This window comes from Podarcis muralis, chromosome 1 (assembly GCF_964188315.1).
Source record: "Podarcis muralis chromosome 1, rPodMur119.hap1.1, whole genome shotgun sequence".
NCBI lineage: Eukaryota > Metazoa > Chordata > Lepidosauria > Squamata > Lacertidae > Podarcis > Podarcis muralis.
In genome coordinates this window covers 17067582-17088156 of record NC_135655.1, presented here as the reverse complement: position 1 = coordinate 17088156, position 20575 = coordinate 17067582, and the positions used below count along the sequence as shown (strand labels likewise).

The 20575-nt window shown below is 44.0% G+C and overlaps 1 protein-coding gene across 3 annotated transcripts in view; it reads right to left on the bottom strand.

Annotated features, from left to right (window-relative positions):
- The window catches only part of BEGAIN (brain enriched guanylate kinase associated), a 155109-nt gene that overhangs the window by 69205 nt on the left and 65329 nt on the right, over positions 1–20575 (bottom strand). For 2 of the 3 annotated variants that reach the window (XM_028709145.2, XM_028709054.2), the window contains exons 2-4: positions 19004–19093; positions 11074–11235; positions 6168–6234 (exon numbers count right to left, since the gene is read on the bottom strand). In XM_028709145.2, coding sequence (XP_028564978.2) covers positions 6168–6234; positions 11074–11235; positions 19004–19093 — 319 coding nt within the window. The remainder of the gene's footprint in view (positions 1–6167; positions 6235–11073; positions 11236–19003; positions 19094–20575) is intronic. The other variant, XM_028709223.2, reaches the window with a different exon arrangement.

Sequence of the window (20575 nt, the reverse complement as noted above, 5' to 3'; positions counted from 1 at the left end):
GTATACTGTAGTTGACCTCCTTTGTAATGCTTTATTTCGAAATCTTTAAGATAATATTTTAGTTTTCTGTTAATTACGTTGCTTTGACTGTATACTCTATATTTGACTTTCTTCAGATTGTTTTATTGATGTTTTATTGAAGTTTTAATATTCTGTAAACCGCTTTGAGATTTTTCTTAAAAATATAAATTGGTATAGAAATGAAATCAATCAATCATCAATAAAATAATAATAATATTAATACTAATAATAAATACTTGCTGATGTTCTGAGAGTTAATTCTATTGTGTATTGTTATATTCTAATAGATTATTGAATATTACTTTATTTGATGTAAGTCGTTCCAGTTTAAATTCATGTTTTATTACGACTTTTTTTATCGGATCAGATGATTGCAAGGTATGCGTTCTCTGTTGTATACTTTGTTGCTGTAAAGTGCCTTGCGTATAGTAATATAGAAAGGCGGCATACAAATTAAAAGTGAAATGAAAGGGGGGGGGGATCCTGTTTTTGCAGTTGCCAGCCAGATGCCTGTGGGAAATCCTCAATTCCCCTTCATACGTTTGGAGAGAAAATTCTCTCATCTGATCGCTTGGAGGCAAGCAAGTGCAGAGATCTGATGTGCACTGAGGAGCCAGTGTGGTGTAGTGGTTAAGAGAGGTAGATTCGTAATCTGGTGAACCGGGTTCGCTTCCCCGCTCCTCCACATGCAGCTGCTGGGAGACCTTGGGCTAGTCACACTTCTCTGAAGTCTCTCAGCCCCACTCACCTCACAGAGTGTTTGTTGTGGGGGAGGAAGGTAAAGGAGAATGTTAGCCGCTTGGAGACTCCTTCGGGTAGTGATAAAGCAAGATATAAAATCCAAACTCTTCTTCTTCTTCCTATCATTAGCAACCATTGGTCAAGCTGTCTGGGATTGATGGGAGATGTAGTCAAAAACATCTAGACAGCACCAAGTTCGGCGCTCTTTCCCCCCCAGTCGGAACTCAATTCTGGCACCTCTCAAGTGGGTGCCATTGCCATTATAAGAGAACAAGGGAGGTGTTCATGGTGAGTTCCAGCACCTATTTTTCTAGAAAAACAGAACTCACTAAGTTGATATATAGAAAACACACATTCTAATTTCCTGATCGGGAGTTGAAATGTGTGGCCAATTTGCGGGGAGAGATGTACCAAAATTTGATTCAGTTGGCTGTAGAAAGTTGCATTGTGCTGAAACCTGCCCTCTAGTTTCTTGACAGTGCCCTGCCCAGCCCAATCCAGCTCTCGTCTTATTATCCATAGACCCAAAATCAAAAGATAATCTAAAATGCAGAGATTAAGATTTTTAGCTCCATTAGCAATATCCTTCTATTGGAAACAATTTGTTGAAATTCCCAATGAAATCTGATTAAATAATATTTGGAATGTGACTGTATCGGAACGCCTCGCTCGCCACAAGAGAGCAATTAAAGTTACTTCAAGGAGGGATACTTTGGGTCAGATTGGCTCCTTTCTTTACCTTTATAAGTAAGACGGAAAATACTTTTATTCCACCCTCAACACAATAATCTTTAACAAGAGATAATTTGAATTGATAAATGCGTAAATAAATCTATTGGTTGTGTTCTTTGTACTGAATATGAAACTTTATAAGAACGTACTCCTGGACAAGTTATTGTTATTGTATGTTGTTCTTGAATTTCAATGAAAAACAATAAAAATTTATTGGGGGGCAGGGAAGAGAATTAACCTGAGTTAATTTGGGCTTTGTTAGAATACCCTGCACATCGCTAATAAAAAAGAACTCTGCACCCTGCCTATGAGAATTTCACTGCCATTTTCCCTCCCCTTTGATAATTTTTGAATGTATTTTCCCCCTCTCATTAATTGATGGAGAATGGTTGGCAGGGAATACCGCTAGCATTTGGTAATTCTTCTTTGCAGTAGGATTTGATCAGTCCCAGGACATTTTGAGGTGAAGTATGTCTATTGATGGAGAGAGCTTAAAAACAAACTCATAAGAATAGTTTATGCCTGTTATATGTGGGTAGAGGTTGTGCCGTAAAACATTGCGTAATAGAACCCTCCAGGGATTTGTCACAAAGATAAACCTGTCACGCCCTTGGACAAGGTAATTCAAGATGCTGTTATTAAGCCTCGGAAACAGAATGCAGAACATGGAGAAAGTGAGTGATGTATAAAATTCCAATGGCAGCCAGGATGTTCAACATTAATCTATAGGAAAGAACAATCCGCTCAACATCTAATACTAAGATGGTGGCTGAGCGGAACATTGGAAAGACAAATTCCTCAAAGGGCCAAAGCAACCTTTGCAAAACTTAAGAACTGTAACCAGCACGGCTTTGAAAACCAGTGGATTTTCAAATCATAATAATCATTGTTAGCACGATAAATCTCAAATATTTTAAAATGCATTCCTTCATGGAAGTCACACAAGGAACATTCATTCACAGTTAGATCAAAGGCAGTCTCCAACCCTTATCATTAACACGACTGAACGCCCCATTCAAATATAGTGAGCCATCTAATAATTGACGTTCTCCTAATGGCACGATTGCCGTTGCTGCCACAGTTTCTTCCGTGCCAAGCAGAGCACGCCTTAAAAGCTCTCTTGCCCTGGGTTGCTGTTAAGTTGTGTTAGCAATTAGATAGGGCAAGGGGCTTGGGAAGCCATTTTCTATCTGAGCGCCACATTCCCTTTTAGGCAGCATTCTGGAGGCCACACGCCAATGGTGGGTGGGCCTTGAGGTGAAAGTGGGCAGAGAAACAAATGTTAATCTCCGCATTATGCAGCGGTCATGTGTCAGGGACTGGCTGGATGAGGAGGAATGGTGGGAGCCTCTGCCTGGGAGCCCCCCTCTAGGAGGACAAGAAAGATGAGGAAGAAGAAGAGTTTGCATTTGATATCCCACTTTATCACTACCCGAAGGAGTCTCAAAGCAGCTAACATTCTCCTTTCCCTTCCTGCCCCACAACAAACACTCTGTGAGGTGAGTGGGGCTGAGAGACTTCAAAGGAGTGTGACTGGCCCAAGGTCACCCAGCAGCTGCATGTGGAGGAGCGGAGACGCGAACCCGGTTCCCCAGATTACGAATCTACCGCTCTTAACCACTACACAACACTGGCTCTCACAGGACTTGTGGTGGTGGGACACTGGGGAGGAGGCTGGGGAAGGGACGAGCTGGGAGGTGCTGGAAGCAGGAGGTTGGAGCAATCAAGGTGGGTCTGAAGAAGAAGGCCCTTCCAGAACAGTGGCTGGTGGCTGAACGTCTCGATGTGAGCGCAGACACAAACAGGGAGGAATCAGAGGGTACATTTGCCATCCTGCAGCAGGACAGTCTCAGTCCTGCTGGCTCTCCTTCTTTCACACCCTGCTCCAGGAGAGTCCTGCATGCTGCAGAGCAAAGGGCCAGACAGGCCCAGAGGCGGAGCTCAGCCCTATGTCACGGTCTGTCTGTCGGAGAGGGCTCCAGAGTGAGAGGCCAGAGGAGAAAGGTGGGGCCGGAGGTCAGTTTCCAGCAAACTTCTCAAGCTGAAGGAGTCGAGCCAGGGAGACCCCGCTGTGTTTACTTTTTTGGTGAATGAAAGTCAATTGCATGCCAAGCCTCTAGCTTTTTACTGACCTGCAGAGAACCAGTATTTTCCTGCCAGCCTCATGACATCATGTTTCTAGACCTACTCACAAATTCTTCTCTGTCCTCCTTCCACGCAAGCAAGAAGCGCTCCCTGCCAGAGCTCAAGGACAAGTTCCACTCAGGTAAAAACACTGAAGGATGGTACAAAGCAGAGCTGGTGAGGGGTGTGGCTCAGGAACCCTCCTGTTACATGGGGAGAGTCTGAAGGACCAGTTAGAGTGGTCTACAGGGTCATATTTGGCCCCCAGGCTTGAGGTCCTGCCTCCCTGAGATATGGGTGTGGGCCTGACAGAGATACAGAGGGTCCTACTATGGCCTCACATTCACACTATACCTTTAAAACCTCTTTTAAACTTTAAGGAAGTTCAAACTCCTAAACTAAAAGGAAGAATGGCATGGTGGCCTCCTTAGATGGTCCCAATTAGAGTTGTTTTGATAAAAATCTCAAGGTTCTCCTTCGCACCAGCTGGAGATCTCACACAATGGAGTGAAGGGTCTACTGTTTTGTATGATCCTGTTTGACGGCACGGCAGGGGATGCAGTTGTGTCAGGCATCTAAATTTGGCGATGCCTTGTGACAAATTAGCAAGAATAATTTCTCGAGGGGAGGGGGCGTTTCCATTAAACAGCAACACTCTGAAGTCTCTTCCTTGAATTTTGACCCATTTTATAGGTGCCTTGTGATTTATAAGTATTTGCCTATGCAACAATTCTGCAGGATAACTCACTGCTGTTCCCATGCAGAAGCGGGCAACCTTGAGTAAAAGATAGTCTATTGTTTAAGGGTATGCAGTAAATTTTATTGCAGAGCAAGGAGTCTGAACCTTGGGGTCTAAGATTTCTTTTCAAAACTCTCACTCAGCCTCCCCCAACCTGGTGCTTCCCAGATGTTGCTGGACTACAACCCCCATCTGCTCCTGCCAGCATGACCAATGGCCAGGGATGATGGGTATTATAGTTGCAAGTACTTGGAGGGCAATGGGTAGAGATGGGGAAGAGAAACCTGATTCTGTAAACATTGAAAGGCTCAACTATGTCAGTCACACTTACTGAAACTATATATGAACCGAAACACAGCCAATCTTTCAAAGTTCACACTTCCGCAAATCTTGGAGCTAGGCAAAAGTGTCAAGCCGCCTGAGGTTCAGTTTGTTTCAAGATAGATATTGCAAGAGATGGAGGACCATGTGGATTGATTCGGAGTTTCAATGTCTCTAGGTGTGCCGGATTGATTTTGCATAATATGTCTGTTGTGATCCATTTCTGTGATGGTTCTAGGCCAAAGGACAAGATATCAACCCACCTGCCCCCCTAAATAAAGAATAAAATAATAAAATAAAATAGCAGGTTGCAGCACTGGCCAAAAAAAAAAAAAGTTGAGTTGGGAGTTAGATGTAGATATTGAATGACTCTTGTCTCCCCACTCTGTACCCCTGCAGAATTCTCAAAGCTTAAGGTAAAGGTAAAGGTACCCCTGCCTGTACGGGCCAGTCTTGCCAGACTCTAGGGTTGTGCGCTCATCTCACTCTATAGGCCGGGAGCCAGCGCTGTCTGGAGACACTTCTGGGTCACGTGGCCAGCGTGACAAGCTGCATCTGGCGAGGCAGCGCAGCACACGGAACGCCATTTATCTACTTGCACCTGGAGGTGCTTTCGAACTCCTAGGTTGGCAGGCGCTGGGACCAAACGACGGGAGCGCACCCCGCCGCGGGGATTTGAAACCGCCGACCATGCGATTGGCAAGTCCTAGGTGCTGAGGTTTTACCCACAGCGCCACCCGCGTCTCAAAGCTTAGGTAAAGGTAAAGGGACCCCTGACCATTAGGTCCAGTTGCAGATGACTCTGGGGTTGTGGCGCTCATCTCGTTTTATTGGCCAAGCGAGCCGGCGTACAGCTTCCGGGTCATGTGTCCAGCATGACTAAGCCACTTCTGGCGAACCAGAGCAGCACACGGAAACGCCGTTTACCTTCCTGCCAGAGTGGTACCTATTTATCTACTTGCACTTTGTGCTTTCGAACTGCTAGGTTGGCAGGAGCTTATTCTTCATTAAATCTGTAGCCAGAGCCTGAAAGGAAGGATATTGCTCTGTTGACTAGGTAAGGACAAGAAGCCCCAATGTTTATACCAGGCCTAGCCAAACTTATACACCCCTTTTCAGCTCGAAAAAGGTTCAGTGTTATAAGAAGACAAGCCAATGGCCCACAGAACCAATGCAGCCAATAATATATGAAGTCAGACTATCTTTGCCACAACCATCTCTGCTATCCCTAAAACGAAACCCAGGTCATCTCTTCTTTGCTGGCTCTTTCTCTTCCCTGAACACTTGAATGCCAAAGGCTGCAGTCTAACATCTGGACCACAACTCTCGTTGCAGGCTATCCATTCCTGTCCTACAGTGATACTGTTAGGATCACACTGTCAAAGCTTAAATGCAAGTTTCCTCAGTGCCAGCTCTCTGTCAATATGTTATGCGCTTGAAGAATCATAAAGATATAGAGAATAGTAATATAACAATACCCTGTACTTACCATCCTGTACAATTTGTCTTCTAGGTCTTGATTAATTCTTTGTAAGGCTAGGTAATTGTTTTGTATCCTAAAACAAAGATGAAATCATATAATTAACATACCTCTGCACACTCAGCACCACACTGTTTAACGTCAATTTTTGCATAAGAGATTGCAACTTACTTCCCCCACTAACGGTTCTTAGCTTATTTGATCCTTGCTTTCTGCCGCTTAGCAAAGCCTTTTTGATTAACTGAAAGCTAAGGTTTGCAGACTTCAAAATCCCACCCAGTCTTTGAGAGAACTGATATGTAGCAAGGTGCTTTGAGGTGTCAATCCTGGCTCTTGAGGCAGGGCCACAGCTCAGTCGTAGAGCACCCACTTTGTATGCAGCCTGGGTTCAATCCCTCGCCTCTCCAGCCAGGGCTGGGATCATTCTCTGTCTGAAACCAGGGAGAGCAGATGCTACACAGTGTAGAAAATACTAAACTAGACAGACCAATTGTCTGACTTAGTAAAAGGCTGCTTCCTAAGGTTATGGGTCTATTGACACACAAATTATGCCATTTCTCATAAACTTGCCATGGTGCCAACGCAAAACGGCTGCCATGGACACCAAAAATGTACACTTATTCTGTACCGGTGAGTACTCTTACAATTTTTTTTATAGGTATATATCTAATACTTTTTCAGTTTACCCCTCTCATGCCAATGCAGAGACTGATGCAGAGCTAGTCCTGCCATTAGGCAAAGTGAGGCCGCAGCTAATTATTAGTTATTTGATTAATTGCTATTGTATTTTTACTTCCAGGGAGCAGGAGAGATTATTGTGGGATTTTCTGCTTCAGGTGCCACAATAATTTGGCTGGGTTTGGCTACTATGCACCTTTATTTTGGTGTGTGTTTTTGTGTGTGTGTGTGGGGGGGGGGTATTTACTGCTTTGCTTCAGGCCCTGAGTGAATGTGCCATGTAGATGCTGGGAAACAGACACATTATAGATATACATTGGTAAATGGGAGAGCTAGCTGGGGTATACTTAGGCTAGTTAGCGTCTCTCAGCCCAACCTACCACATAGGCTTCTTGTGGGGGTAAAGAAGTGAGAGAACTGTGTATTATGGCGAGAGCTCCTTGGAGCGAAGGTGAGATAAAAAAATGGACTCCATAATATTTTACCCATCGTAGCTTCCTGCTGAGTATATAAACCCAGTGTCAGGGGCTCAGGAGCAGAGGCGCAGGGGAGAGAGGAAATGGAGAGCGAAGGGGAAGAATCTGAGGGCAGCGGAGGGCAGAATGACAGTGACCCGAGAGATTCCATAAGCCTCTCCAGTGAATCAGAAGATTCCCAGAAGGGGGCGCCGATGGCCAGGGCAAGGGGGGTCCCAGGGGGGACACACCAGAAGCAGAGGGCCAGCGGAGACTCCCAAAGCAGTAGCTGGAAATCAGGACCAGCTTCCCCACCAGAGCGTAGTGGGGGGGAAGAGCCCCATAGGTCAGAGTCAGCGTCTCCTCCGGCAAGCAGGGAGGAGGAGTCAGACCCAGCTAGCATCCCCGAAGAGGGAAGCAGCGACAGGAGCAGTATAACGGTCAGAAGGAAGGTGGCAGGCTGGGCGCGCGCGCCAAGTTCAAATGTACAGGCGCGCGGGACAGCAGAAAGCCCGGATTGGGAACCAGGTCCTAAAGTTTGCCAGAGGGAGGGGGAAGACTCAGGGGACTCAGCGTCAGAAGAGTCTAGGAAGGGCAGGACCTCGGCGGACAAGCGGACCCAGAGGAGGAGGGAGCAGAGGAAGAGGTGGAGCAAGGCTAGGGTCTTAAACTGGTGTCTGGGGGGAGGAGACTCAGACGGAGCTTCGGCGGTCTAGGGTTTAAGACGTAGAGCTGCGCGCCGTGGCTGTAAAAGAGAAACTGAACTTCAATAAAGACTATTTTATATAACAACGGACTGGCGTTGGTCCTCTGTGAGCTGGGACCTGAGGCAGCTCTGACACCCAGATTTCCTTTTTTTAAATTTTTATGAAATGTCCCTGAGGAAACAAAAGAGAAGATGATAGTAGTGATAGTAGTGCCCTGATGCTCTGGCATGTCACAGCTAAAAATTGGCCACTGTTTCTTTAATGCTAAAATAACTGAATCAGCAAGAGTCAGCGGCCTACAATGACTCATGCAACCTTTCACCAAATTGTACCTGTATATATAGAGGGGTCAATGCTAGTGTTTGGTGTGGGTTGGTTGAATGGTAGAAAGCTGGTTGCGTTTGGTGTGTGTAAAAGCTGTTGATCGTGGTTGGAGAAGAAGACTTTTTAAGAATAAAAGCAGCAAGACTCTGCAAGAATACTCTTTTTCAAGTGACTCTTTTGTGCCAACTAAGGTCTGAGGACTAGGCGAAGGAGTAAAAAGGTGCTGGTTTTGACCTTTAAAGCCCTTCACGGCCTAGGACCCTTTTACCTACGGGACCGCCTCTCCCGGTATGCCCCACGGAGAGCCTCCAGATATAGCAACACCCTAGAGGTCCGGGCCCTAAGGTGGTCAGATTAGCCTCAACCAGGGCCCAGGGCCTTTTCAACACTGGCTCCGGCCTGGTGGAACGCTCTGTCTCATGAGACCAGGGCCCTACAGGATCTGATTTCTTTCCACAGGGCCTGTAAGACAGAGTTGTTCCGACTGGCCTTTGGCTTGGAGTCAATTTGATTCCCTCCCCCTCTTTCTTTTTTCCTTTCTCCTCCTGTGATGAGGCTGCTTTTTAATGTTTCAGTGTTTTAATGTTGTATTTTAATCTTGTTTTTAAGTTGTATTCATTCAACTTGTTTTTATTATTGCTTGTTAGCTGCCCTGAGTCCGGCCTTGGCTGGGGAGGGCGGGGTATAAATAAAATTTATTTTTATTATTATTATTATTATTATTATTATTATTATTATTATTATTAAAAAGGAGGTCAGAACGTTTTGTTTTTCAAACACTGACATGGCATTGGCGAAATCCACCTTTTTGAAACATTTTCATATCATTTAGCTTCGCCAAGTCAAAATTGTGTGCGGGGACCTTTTCTGAGAACAGTTTCAGTCCTCTGCAAAACCTGGCCCCTTTTTGTGATGAGGTAACAATGTTCTCAGCATAGCTCCATGCTGAAAACCTTTCAGAATGAGGATTGCCCAGTTGGCAATTACGAGAGGAAAACATCTTTCCAACATATTTCAAAGAAATCATCCTAATGGAATACATTTGGATTAAATGTGCGGTATTTTGAATGCTACAAGATGAGATCTACAGCCAAAGCCTAGGCCCAGCATTCCACTGAAAAGATGTAGCACGGCACATCTTATGATCAGTTCCCATTGCTCATCACTGTGAAGTTCATTTTCTAGTAACATGGCAAAAATGGTCTCTTAGAAGACAGCAGGGGATTGTAAAATGTGTCCTTTCTTGATGTACTGAGCCCCCAAAGGAGTCTTACTGAGGCGATGCAGAACGCAGGTGGAAGCATAAGAAATGTTGCCCATGGTGAAGTTATTGTGAGGGAAAGGAAACTTTTGCAAATGAAATCCCCTGAAAGACAGGGTTGGTGCTTGGTCTTTGCTCAGAACTGAGTTTTGACTTCAGAGTTTCACTTCTATTCTGATTCTGAAGCAAAAAATAAATCAAAATCAACCACACCCTCTGCTAGAGATCCTTGAGGGAATTCAAACCTTGCAAATCCCGCTACCGACCAGATCTGCGCCTCCCAGATGAATGCGCAGATCAGAACATGACTAGCCGCATTGGATTTTTCCACTTCCCCAAATGTTGCAATGCAGTTCTATAAATACAGCAATAGATTTCAAGGCAAAATATGTTACAAAATGTGTAACTGGATGTGAATTTTTTGTTTGGATCTCTTTTAAATTTCAGATTTAAAAGAAAGAAACGAAACAGAATGAACAAATGCAAAAGTGACATGGGCCAGAAAGAGATGGATCTGTCCATCTTATCCATTTTTGAAAATGGACAGAAGATCTGCCAAGGAAGATGGAAATCATCTTCCGGGCAAAAGAGGCCTAGCTGCAGGGTCTTCTTCCTTGCTACTCCTGAGCTGTAGAATATCCACCCATGGGCTGCATACTGAGCACATTTCCTTCCAGAATTCCACACATTTTCACCATTCACCTACTTTTTGTTGTTCTACTCTTTTGCTGCTCACTTTTTTTGGTGTTCCATTGGATTGTTCTAAACTTGTTTTCCTGTCTGTCTGTATTCATTTGACAGTCAACTGCTTTTAAACTATTGGGGGAAGGTAGAATAAAAAGATTGTGAGTGGATGAATAACCGAAAGGGTTTATCCACAGAACCTTTTCCACCACTGGTCTTGAGCATTATTCACAACACAGCGACCTCTGAAAGCATTACTGATAGTAGTTACTAATGATGTGGAAACTCAATGTATGATTATGGGGATCCTCATAAGAAGCCACTCCTGATGGGACAGAATATGCTACATGGAGGCTATTTTTCTTCCAGTCTTGGTAAATGTTGGTACTTACTGGTCAATGAGCAAAATTAAAGTGTGATATTTATTGGCGTGTCTTAAAATGAGCCAGTAGGGCTGCAGTGCTCTGTTAAGTAACTTGAGAATCAGCCCCATGAAGTTAGATGGGGCTTATTTTTGAGCAGACATATATATGATTGTGCTGTTAATCTCAAAAATGGGTCAAAGACTCACTTTTGGTCTTTGCACATGGGCCATGTTGAAGGTCCAAAAGAGGATTAAATATGGCCATTTACTGAAGGAAGTTGCTTAGAAATTTGAAGGTAGTTGCTTAGAAATTTGCCAGTTAATGTTAGCATTTCCTGATGGCCTCCTTCAGCATTTCCAGCAGATTGCAACATTTCCCAAATTACCTAAAGTGAAATATGACATTTCTTTTGAGGAAAGGTCAGTGAATTCAACAACTAACCGTCTCAGCTTTTCAGTCACTTTTTCAAGTTCTTCCTGAGCACGTCTGAGTTCTACTTCAAGATATTGGCGTGTAGAATCAAATTCTGTTTCAAGCATTTCCAGTTTGTGAGTTGTGTAGGAGAGACGCTTGCGAAGTTCCCCCTTCTGTTCCTGCAACGTGCTGTAAAGACAAAAGATTTGCATCTGATTAACAGCTTGACAGAGGTCCTAGTGACAGAAGTGGTCACAGTCTTCGTAAATTATACTACTTTAATGTAATATAATGAATCATAGTTCTTAATTGTTCACATTCAGCACTGCTGTCATTATAGCTGTCCTGTGGATCAAGATTACAGGCTTGCTGCTATATGACATTTGGAAAATGTAAATCACCGCCAACGTTTGTTTTTGGAATTCACTCAGGAACATACAAACTGACTTATCCCAAGTCAGAATGTTGGCTTAAGCAGCTCAGAACTGTCTATTTTGGATTAGCAGTGGCTCTCCATTGTGTCAGCCACAATTATTTATCAATTTATCCATTTGTTTATTTATTCAATTCATCCCCCCTGCCCCTCGCTTCCTCCCAAAGGAGCCCAGGATGGAAAACACACAAGAAGTAAAATGACCAAAACATTTAAAAAACAATTCCTGTACATAATGGTACCTGCAGGAGGCTCTTTTTGTCAGAACGCACTGATCATTTGGCTATATCCTGAGTGTAGGAGTCTTTTTCCAGTCTGGTTACCTGATAGGAAATGACAGTGCATGGATCTGGGATGTTTTGCACACAAAATGCAAGGGGCTGGATAAAACTGAACACTTCTTTTCGTGGAAAGAGATCTTCCATAAATGGGAAGCTCTTTGATGACATGGAGACTCCCACCAACGGAAAGCGGAGCGGGGAGGTGATTTTTACTGATTCTCCCTCCCCACTGTGCTAACCTAGGCCCAAAGAACCATCAACTTCAGCAAACTTTAGTGAACAGCAGCCATGAAGGACTAAAATGAATGAAAAGGATGGAAAAATAAAAATAAATTCTAGGTCCCTTTGTGCAGGCTGCATTTTGCTAGCTCTCAGTTACAGTCAGATGAGACACTGGCTTCTTAAGTGGTAAGTACGTGTATGATAAGGTTAAAAAAATAATTAAACCTAATAACATGTTAAGGAAAGGGTGCTCTATCTAGGTCTCAGGACTCTCCATAGGCCACACCCCTCCTTGGCCACACCCCTTCTCAGTCCTATTTCATATCCTTCTCCAGTGTTTTCCGGGTAGAGAGCAGTGCGGAAGTTTTTGTAGAAACTGGCCTATGTCACAAAGGTAAAATTGATATTTTCTGCCCCACCCACTTTTGTCTCTAGCCCCGCACAACCACCGCTAGCATGGGGCTCCCAGAAAGTTGCCCAGAAGGAAATGCGGCCGTTGGTCTGAAATAAAAAGGTTCTCCACCCCTGTGATAAAAAGGGCAACAACAACAACAGTGTCACAATGGAAGTGGGATTATAAAGACGGTTGGATTGTTTTGAAGAAAATACTCGAAGGTGCCAAAGTGACGATGACTTAAGGAAATGCCGGAAAAGCAATACTTTCCCCTAGTTAGAGATGAACACCCACAATCTACAGCTTACATGAGCTACAGTTTAAATTTATTGCTCCCACCGTTGCTCCCAAAGAAGTCTAGGATGGCAAACACACAAGCAGTAAAAAACAGTTACTAATTCATATGCAGACTGAGAAACATCCCTACTTTGAAAGACTTGTTGAAAGTGGAAGGTCTTCAGTAGGATCAAGGATTGATGTTTTTATTATGTTTCTAGATATGTTGTAAGCTGCCCAGCATGGCTGGGGAAACCCAGCCAGATGGGCGGGGTATAAATAATAAAATTATTATTATTATTATTATTATTAAGCACCAAAAAGACAACAGGGATGGTACTTCTCTAATGTTGAATGGGAGGGAATTCTGATGTGTACTGTAGGTGCTGCGACACTAAAATGGTTTCTTTTCTTCCACACCGTTCATTTGAACAAATGGTCCTTTCTCTCCCTTCCCTCCTGTGAGGAGGGTTTGGGCATATTAACATGATGCGCAGAAAGCTGAACCTCAGGTACTGAGGGGTCATAGCGCAGTTGTATGCTCACTTGCAGTTGGTTTCTTGGTCAATGCTCTGCACGCCAGTCATAGGACTGCAGATAGGGAAAGAGCCCTGCCTAAGCGTCAGTGCCAGTCAGATAAGAACCTGGATATGGCACATATTCAACTGGGAGCAAAGAGGCATAGGACTGAAGGGGTACACAAATTACTTCCCCCACCCTGTATAGCTCCATATACGTACAACAATGTGGAAGAAATGCAGTGCAGATACACAGTGACTCTCATGAACAGGACAGCACTTTCCCAATCACATATTTTTTTTAAAAATGAAATAATTTTCTCATATTTCCAATCTTAAATTCAATACTACACATTTCCACATTAGGTTGCAAATCACCAGCAATTCTGGGAGAATTTCTTTTACACATTTTTGTATATATTTTTTGTATATATATTTTGTATATATTCCCCATTATACACACATTTTTGCAAAACAATTTCCTGTTGTTGTTGTTGTTAGACATCTGAAGGCAGCCCTGTTTAGGGAAGCGTTTAATGGACTATTGTATTTTAATATTCTGTTGAAAGCCACCCAGAGTGGCTGTGGAAACCCAGCCAGATGGGCGGGGTATAAATTAATAATAATAATAATAATAATAATAATAATAATAATAATTGCAATTTATTACCCGTCCATCGCCCTAAGGTCTCAGGGCAGGTTACAACAATTGAAACACAACATTAATATTAGAACAACCTTAACAACAGTTTTAGACAACTTAAAATTACAGAGATAAGGTGGGTATGCACCGAAAGTGTCAAAAGCCAGGGCAAAGAACTGCTATATAAGGCTATATAAGGAAAAGCTATATAAGGAAGGTGCTAGAATGTAGCTCTGTGGGAAGTGTGTTCCACAACTTAGGAGCTGCCACAGGGAAGGCACTCTCCTGAGCCACCCTTCCTGAGCTTCTGAGGGCAGTGGAGCAACCAATACAGCTCCCTCCACTGATCTTAGCTCTCAGTAGGATATGTAGGGGAGGAGAAGGGTCTATTTGGGGACTGTGTAATATTGGGCTTTAAACACTAATGTGAGTGCCTTGAATTGAACCCGGAAATGAACTGGCAACCAGTAAAAATGCTAACAATGCACCATTGCATTTTATTTCCCCAAATATATGCATTCGCACACACGGTTTACCAGGATATATGCATTTTTGTAGACCTCTCTTGGCTGAAGAATGGCATTGCAAAATTCGGAGAATTGCAAATTTTGAAGGATGGCTGTTTCAAAAGGAGTGGATTCGGTGAGATCTGAGATCTGGTGGTCTGAGTCAGTATAAGGCACCTTCCTGTGTTCCTATGGCAGGGAATGGGCAAAATGGTTCTTGTTTCTTTGAGCAAAAAAGGAACAGCATTTAGCTAAGGCTGCTAAGTTTTCAGTCAGCTCCCATAGATGGGATTTTAATAGCAGCTTCTCCTGGAAACATTTGGAGGTGAAAATGCTTATCTCCGTGCCCATTTCTGATTGGGGCAGACTTCCACCAGGGTCAGCTTCCTGCATGTAGAATTTGGCCGCGAGTCATAACTAATGAGAATAGCAGTTTGACCTCCTGGTTTCCTCAACTCCAGCTGCTATTAAAGACACAAGAGCAGGTCAGGGTGAGCTCTTCCACCCCTCTGCCCCCTGGCTAGCTGACAATGCTACAGCCAGTTTGCTTCTAATAGGCAATTTGGTTAAGTAAAGCAGAGATGAAATGAAGTCAAGTGCATATATAAGAATACACAGAGCTATTGTTGGCCTGTATTCGCACACGTGCTTTTTTATAGATTTCTTTGCTGCTCTTTTTAAAAAAAAGAAATGCATTTCAAAAAAAAAAATCTTAGCATTAATAGCAAATGGCACACAGCGAAAAGATTCCTCCCGTCTAAATCCTGAAAAGCAGGTAACGTTCCTCTTGAGCATAGAGCAAGCATCCCCAAACTCGGCCCTCCAGCTGTTTTGGGACTACAACTCCCATCATCCCTAGCTAACAGGACCAGTGGTCAGGGATGATGGGAATTGTAGTTCCAAGACAGCAAGAGGGCCGAGTTTGGGGGTGCCTGGCATAGAGAACCTACAGCTTGGTCTCCTCCCACTTCACAAGAGACTTCTAAGAACATAAGTACCTAAGAAGAGCCTGCTGGATCAGGCCAATGGCCCATCTAGTCCAGCATCCTGTTCTCACAGTGGCCAACCAGATGCCTGTGGGAAACGCCCCAGCAGGGCCCCAGCACAAGAGCACTCTCCCCTCTTGTGCTTTCCAGCAACTTATATTTCAGAAGCAACTCTGGAGGCAGAGCATGGACATCATGGCTAGTAGCCATGTTCTCCAGAAGTTTGTCCAATCCTCTGTTATGTATTCAGTGGTGGTCAGCATTTGCCTGAGCTTGAGTCTGGACTAAGGATTCTGAGCCCCTGTGTTCTGATTCGATGCATGATATCCAATCAGAGGACATTTCAGGATGTGGGCCACTGCCATTGGCCCTTAAAGTTATGATTCGCAGCTTGGGAGTTTAGACAGCCAATCACGTTGAGAGTGGGTGTGGCCCAGGCCTTCAGAAATGTATATAAGCAGTTGCTTTGCCCCTGTTGTCCAGTTCTGTTAGTTCAAATAAAGGTTCTTGGTGTTATCACCGTGTCTTGCTTCGTGGGAACGTACCTACACTTCAAGAACCATCCCAGCTTGTGGCCACCATTGCGTCCTGTGGGAGTGACTTCCTTTTATCTGACCTAAATCTTCCAATATTCAGCTTCACAGTATGTCCACAAGTCGTAGTGTTACGAGAAAGGGAGAAAAGCCCATCTTCAGCCACAGTTTTGATGCCATGCATAATTTTGTGTCCTATCATGTCACCTCTTGCTCGCAAATTTTCCTCACAGTGGAGCCACTCCACCCCCTTGGCTTCCCTTTTCTGAACCTAAAAATACTTCCCTTAGACATTAGGTTGGCCACTGAGAACAAGATTCTGGGCTAGGTGGCCTTGTGTGCCTTCACGGCATGGAAAAGAGTCATGTTCCCCCAGCAATAAAACATTGTGAGAAGAAAGCCTGGAGTGCTACAGGCTTCTAAACACAGAGAACGCCATTGCTAGCCTGGCCTGGAGTCTTCATAATGCATTGCTAGTTTTTATTAACAAGATATCTGGTTTTGCTGAAGAGACAGTTCTGAGGGTTATATATCTGGGGGAGGTGAAGCTGCATGCTGGAGGAAGATAAATTACTCTGCTCAGACCAAGACATACAGGGGAGTTGCTGCCAAATTCAACAGTGACTAAGAGAATCTAAAGTAGGCTGGGCATGTAAGGAAGCTGGGATTGTCAAACATCAGCCTTCTGAGCCTCTGTAATGTGCATTTCACTTCAAATTATGCTAGATGATGCAGGCTGCCTAATTCTGGTAATCTGATAGGAAAAGGAAGAGAGTGGCATCATCATCATCATCATCATCATCATCATCATCATCATCCTTATTTGAATTTCTTACTCGTCCTTCACCATAAGGTCCCAGGATGGGTAACAACAATACAACATTACACCCAAATTATTCCCTTCCTCAGTAACTCTCTAACCTTTTTGCCCTGCTGGAGTACTGTATTTCCGAAAGACCAATTTCAGTACATAAAAACAGAAATTCTCTTTCTCAGTGAAATGCTCAGATGCCTTTGATATGTGTATACAAACTTCCTTGCTCCCACCAAAAATAAAACTTTTGTATGTTCATGCCTGAGGCTAAGAAGAACAATAACAATAAAACACAATGTTAAAATCAGTCAAAGCATTTTACATTCAGAAGAATAAGGCATATCTCTTGCCATAGACATACAAAAGTAAGGCGCCATCATGCTCTGCGGTTTGTGAGTTGCGGGGTAAGGTAAGGGGCGGGTCAGGCAGTGCAGGAATAGACAAGGGGTGCATGTGGTGCAAAGGGAGGTGGGTTTGGTAGAATATGGGGGAAGGGCAAAGAGTGGCAACAGCCATATATATATGTACACACATATATAGACAAGGGGAAAGATGTGCCTTCTCAGAATATGATGGGAGCTATACAATGAAGGAGTGCACGTTGAACTTTCCTCCATCCCATTTTCTGATTTTGAATTGTAACTCTAAAGCTTTTACCAGAAAATGAAAACTAGATAGATAGATAGACACATGCTAAACGGCCACAGCTTTCAACACTGATGACGAGCACCAGAAACAGGGAGCGTGTCGTCATCCACCTCACCTGCCCAAAGAAACGAATTATTGCATAAGCTCCCTGAGAATGGAGGGACGCGGGTGGCGCTGTGGGTAAAAGCCTCAGCGCCTAGGGCTTGCCAATTGAAAGGTCGGCGGTTCGAATCCCCGCGGCGGGGTGCGCTCCCGTTGCTCGTGGCAGCGCCTGCCAACCTAGCAGTTCGAAAGCACCCCCGGGTGCAAGTAGATAAATAGGGACCGCTTACTGGCGGGAAGGTAAACGCCGTTTCCGTGTGCTACGCTGGCTCGCCAGATGCAGCTTTGTCACGCTGGCCACGTGACCCGGAAGTCTCTCCGGACAGCGCTGGCCCCCGGCCTCTTGAGTGAGATGGGCGCACAACCCTAGAGTCTGTCAAGACTGGCCCGTACGGGCAGGGGTACCTTTACCTTTTACCTGAGAATGGAATCCTAGAAGGAACCAAGGAGCTATTCTGTTGCTGCTTTTTCCACACAGAGAACCAAATTTCTGGGAGGCAGAGATTAAAGGTAAACACTTTTTTAAAAAAGCAGACAGCTAAAAAGAATAAAGCAAGCCATCCAACCAACCTCTGGCTATGAAGAGATGGCTTGAATCCAACAGCAGTGATATTGACAAGTGCTTATTTTCAATGCTATGGTTGCCAACTATGGTGGGCTAAGACTGCTCCCACACTTTTAATAACTTTTAAGAGAATCTGATTCCTTTTCCAGAGCGACAAATACCCAGAGTGGTTTAACAATCAATCCCTTTCCCCAGGAAACTCTGCGAGTTATTATTTATTATGACGTATTACCTTTATATCCATTCCTTCCTCCGTGGGACTTGAGGTGCTATACATAATTCCCCTCCTCCCCATTTTATTCTCATGAGGTAGGTTAGGCTGAGAGGCAGTGACAGATCCAAGGTCATCCATTGAGCTTCACAGCTGAGCAGTAGGTTGATCCCTGGTCTCCCAGGTCACAGTCCAGTACTCTAACCACTAGGCCACAATGGCTGTCCCACAGAATTGCAACTGTGAAGGGAATGGGGGTTTCTCTAGGCACCCAGAATTCTTCCAGGGAAGCCAGGACTAAAGTGCTACCATAGTTGCTTTAAATGTATGGTGTGAATGTGGCCATAATCTCAATATTGCCCTGGTTGGAAGCAGGGAGGAAGACAAAGCTAGAATGAGCTGGCTTTGGTTCCATCTACTGCTAGGCCTCCTGCTTCCATCATCCTACTAGTCTCACTGAGCACCAGCCACAACTACATGGAGGGTGTCATTCGCAAGAGCAACCCAAACATGGAGCTGCTGCTGTCCATTGTGATCTCGCAGATTAATGAAGCAACATTTCCTACGAAGCAACATTCTTGCCAACACGTATCGTGTGCTGGTATTAATTACTGCAATGTGCTGCCATGAAATCTGTGGCGCGTACATTCAAGCGAGGCTGCTGTCGGGTCCCTAATTTCCAAAACGCTGCATCTTTTATCTGAGCGGCTGGCAAATGGCTGGCAGGGGAAGAGAGGAGTTTTAAAAAAACAAAACAAAAAACAAGCAACAGCAGAAAGTTATAAGAGAAAACATCAACTTGACAAAACATCGCTGTTTAATTACCTGTCCCAGAGGGTAGGTGAAGATTTTGCGAGCCTGCCCTGGAGAATTCTAGGTTGCCATAGGCAGGTTGGCACCCAGGAATTTCGTACCCTGCAGTATGAATAGAGGACAAACCATGGCTAGGAAATGGGTCAAAACAGACATCTGCGTGGTCACCTAGCTAAAAGCCCTGCACATAAGCAGGCAGCAAGCGGGCGGTATCCATATATTTGGATATATCGGTATATAGGATTCGCTAGTATGTCTTGGATTAGGGATGGGTGAATCTGTCCATTTGGGTTTCTCCCAGTTTCTCATTCTTCTTAAGTTCAGTTCTCCACATTTTCCCGTCATTTTGTGAAATTTTATTTTTTTAGAAATCCTCCCGAAAATTCACTAGTATTTTAATGCTGAATTTCTCCCGATGTGCTCATTTTTGTATGCAGTTTTGCCTCACGCACACCTTTTTTTTGCAAAGCAATGCATTTTTATTCGTTAATTTTTACCTATATATATATATGCATTTTTCTGCGCACTTTACAAGCAGATACATCACTTAGAGAACTGCATTGAAAAATTCAGACATGCGAATTCTGAGAGCTGGCTATTTTTTTGCTCACAAATTGCATCAGCTAGTGCAAATTTAGGTAGGTTTGCATTTAGGTTGAATTTCTCTCCCATCCCTAGTTTGGATACATACAAGATGCAAAATTAGCATGTGATTTATTCAAGCATTTTAACTTCCAACAAGATCTGCTGTCTATATCACAAAGCAGAAGTTCACAGTGCAATCCTACACATGCCTTCTTTGATGTAAGATTCATTGAGTCCTCAGGCAAGTGTATTTAGGATTGCAGCCTGAAGGCCTCATGCAGTTTGGAGAGCATCTCTCCTCCTCAGTCCTCTGTCTCTCCCCCCCCCCACAGCAATTAGGCTAAGCAATAAGGTCTCATCTCAAAATACATACAGCATTTCTTCCTAAGTCTAATCACTACACAGGGTGGGGATTTGTGGGGGTATTTGTGTGTGGCAGTAGAGAAGGACCTCACACCAAATTATGCCTTCAATGCAGCAAATAGGCTTGAAATCCCATTGATTTGAACAGATCATTCCCCACACATACCCATAATTATGGGGTGGAGGAGGGTGATTTCTGGAGCTGATGGTGGTGGCAGATGGTGGATTGCACTGTATAGGATTGCAGTGTTAGGGTTAAGATAAGGGATGGGCTTATGCGACCTTTGAGCTTCTGGTGGACATCTCCCCCACCTGCCAATAATCAACCAGAGGGATTGTAATTGGTCACTGGGATACCTCTAGGTACAGCCTGGTTTGTTTTTTTGAAGTCCTTTTCACATGCTCCACAAGAAAGCAGACTGGTCCTGTTACTTAAGGTCCTTGGTTGGTTACCTGGGTCCTGAAATTCTCTTATTTCCAAATTTAGTACCTTTGGGTTGGATTCAGACAATTGTTTTCTAGTACCTAATGTTTTGTCTTGCATGTTACTCATGGGAACCACATAAAACTAGGTTTCCAAATCTGTTTAATACATGATGGACACTACAGATAATACTGACTCTTTTTGTCTTTGGG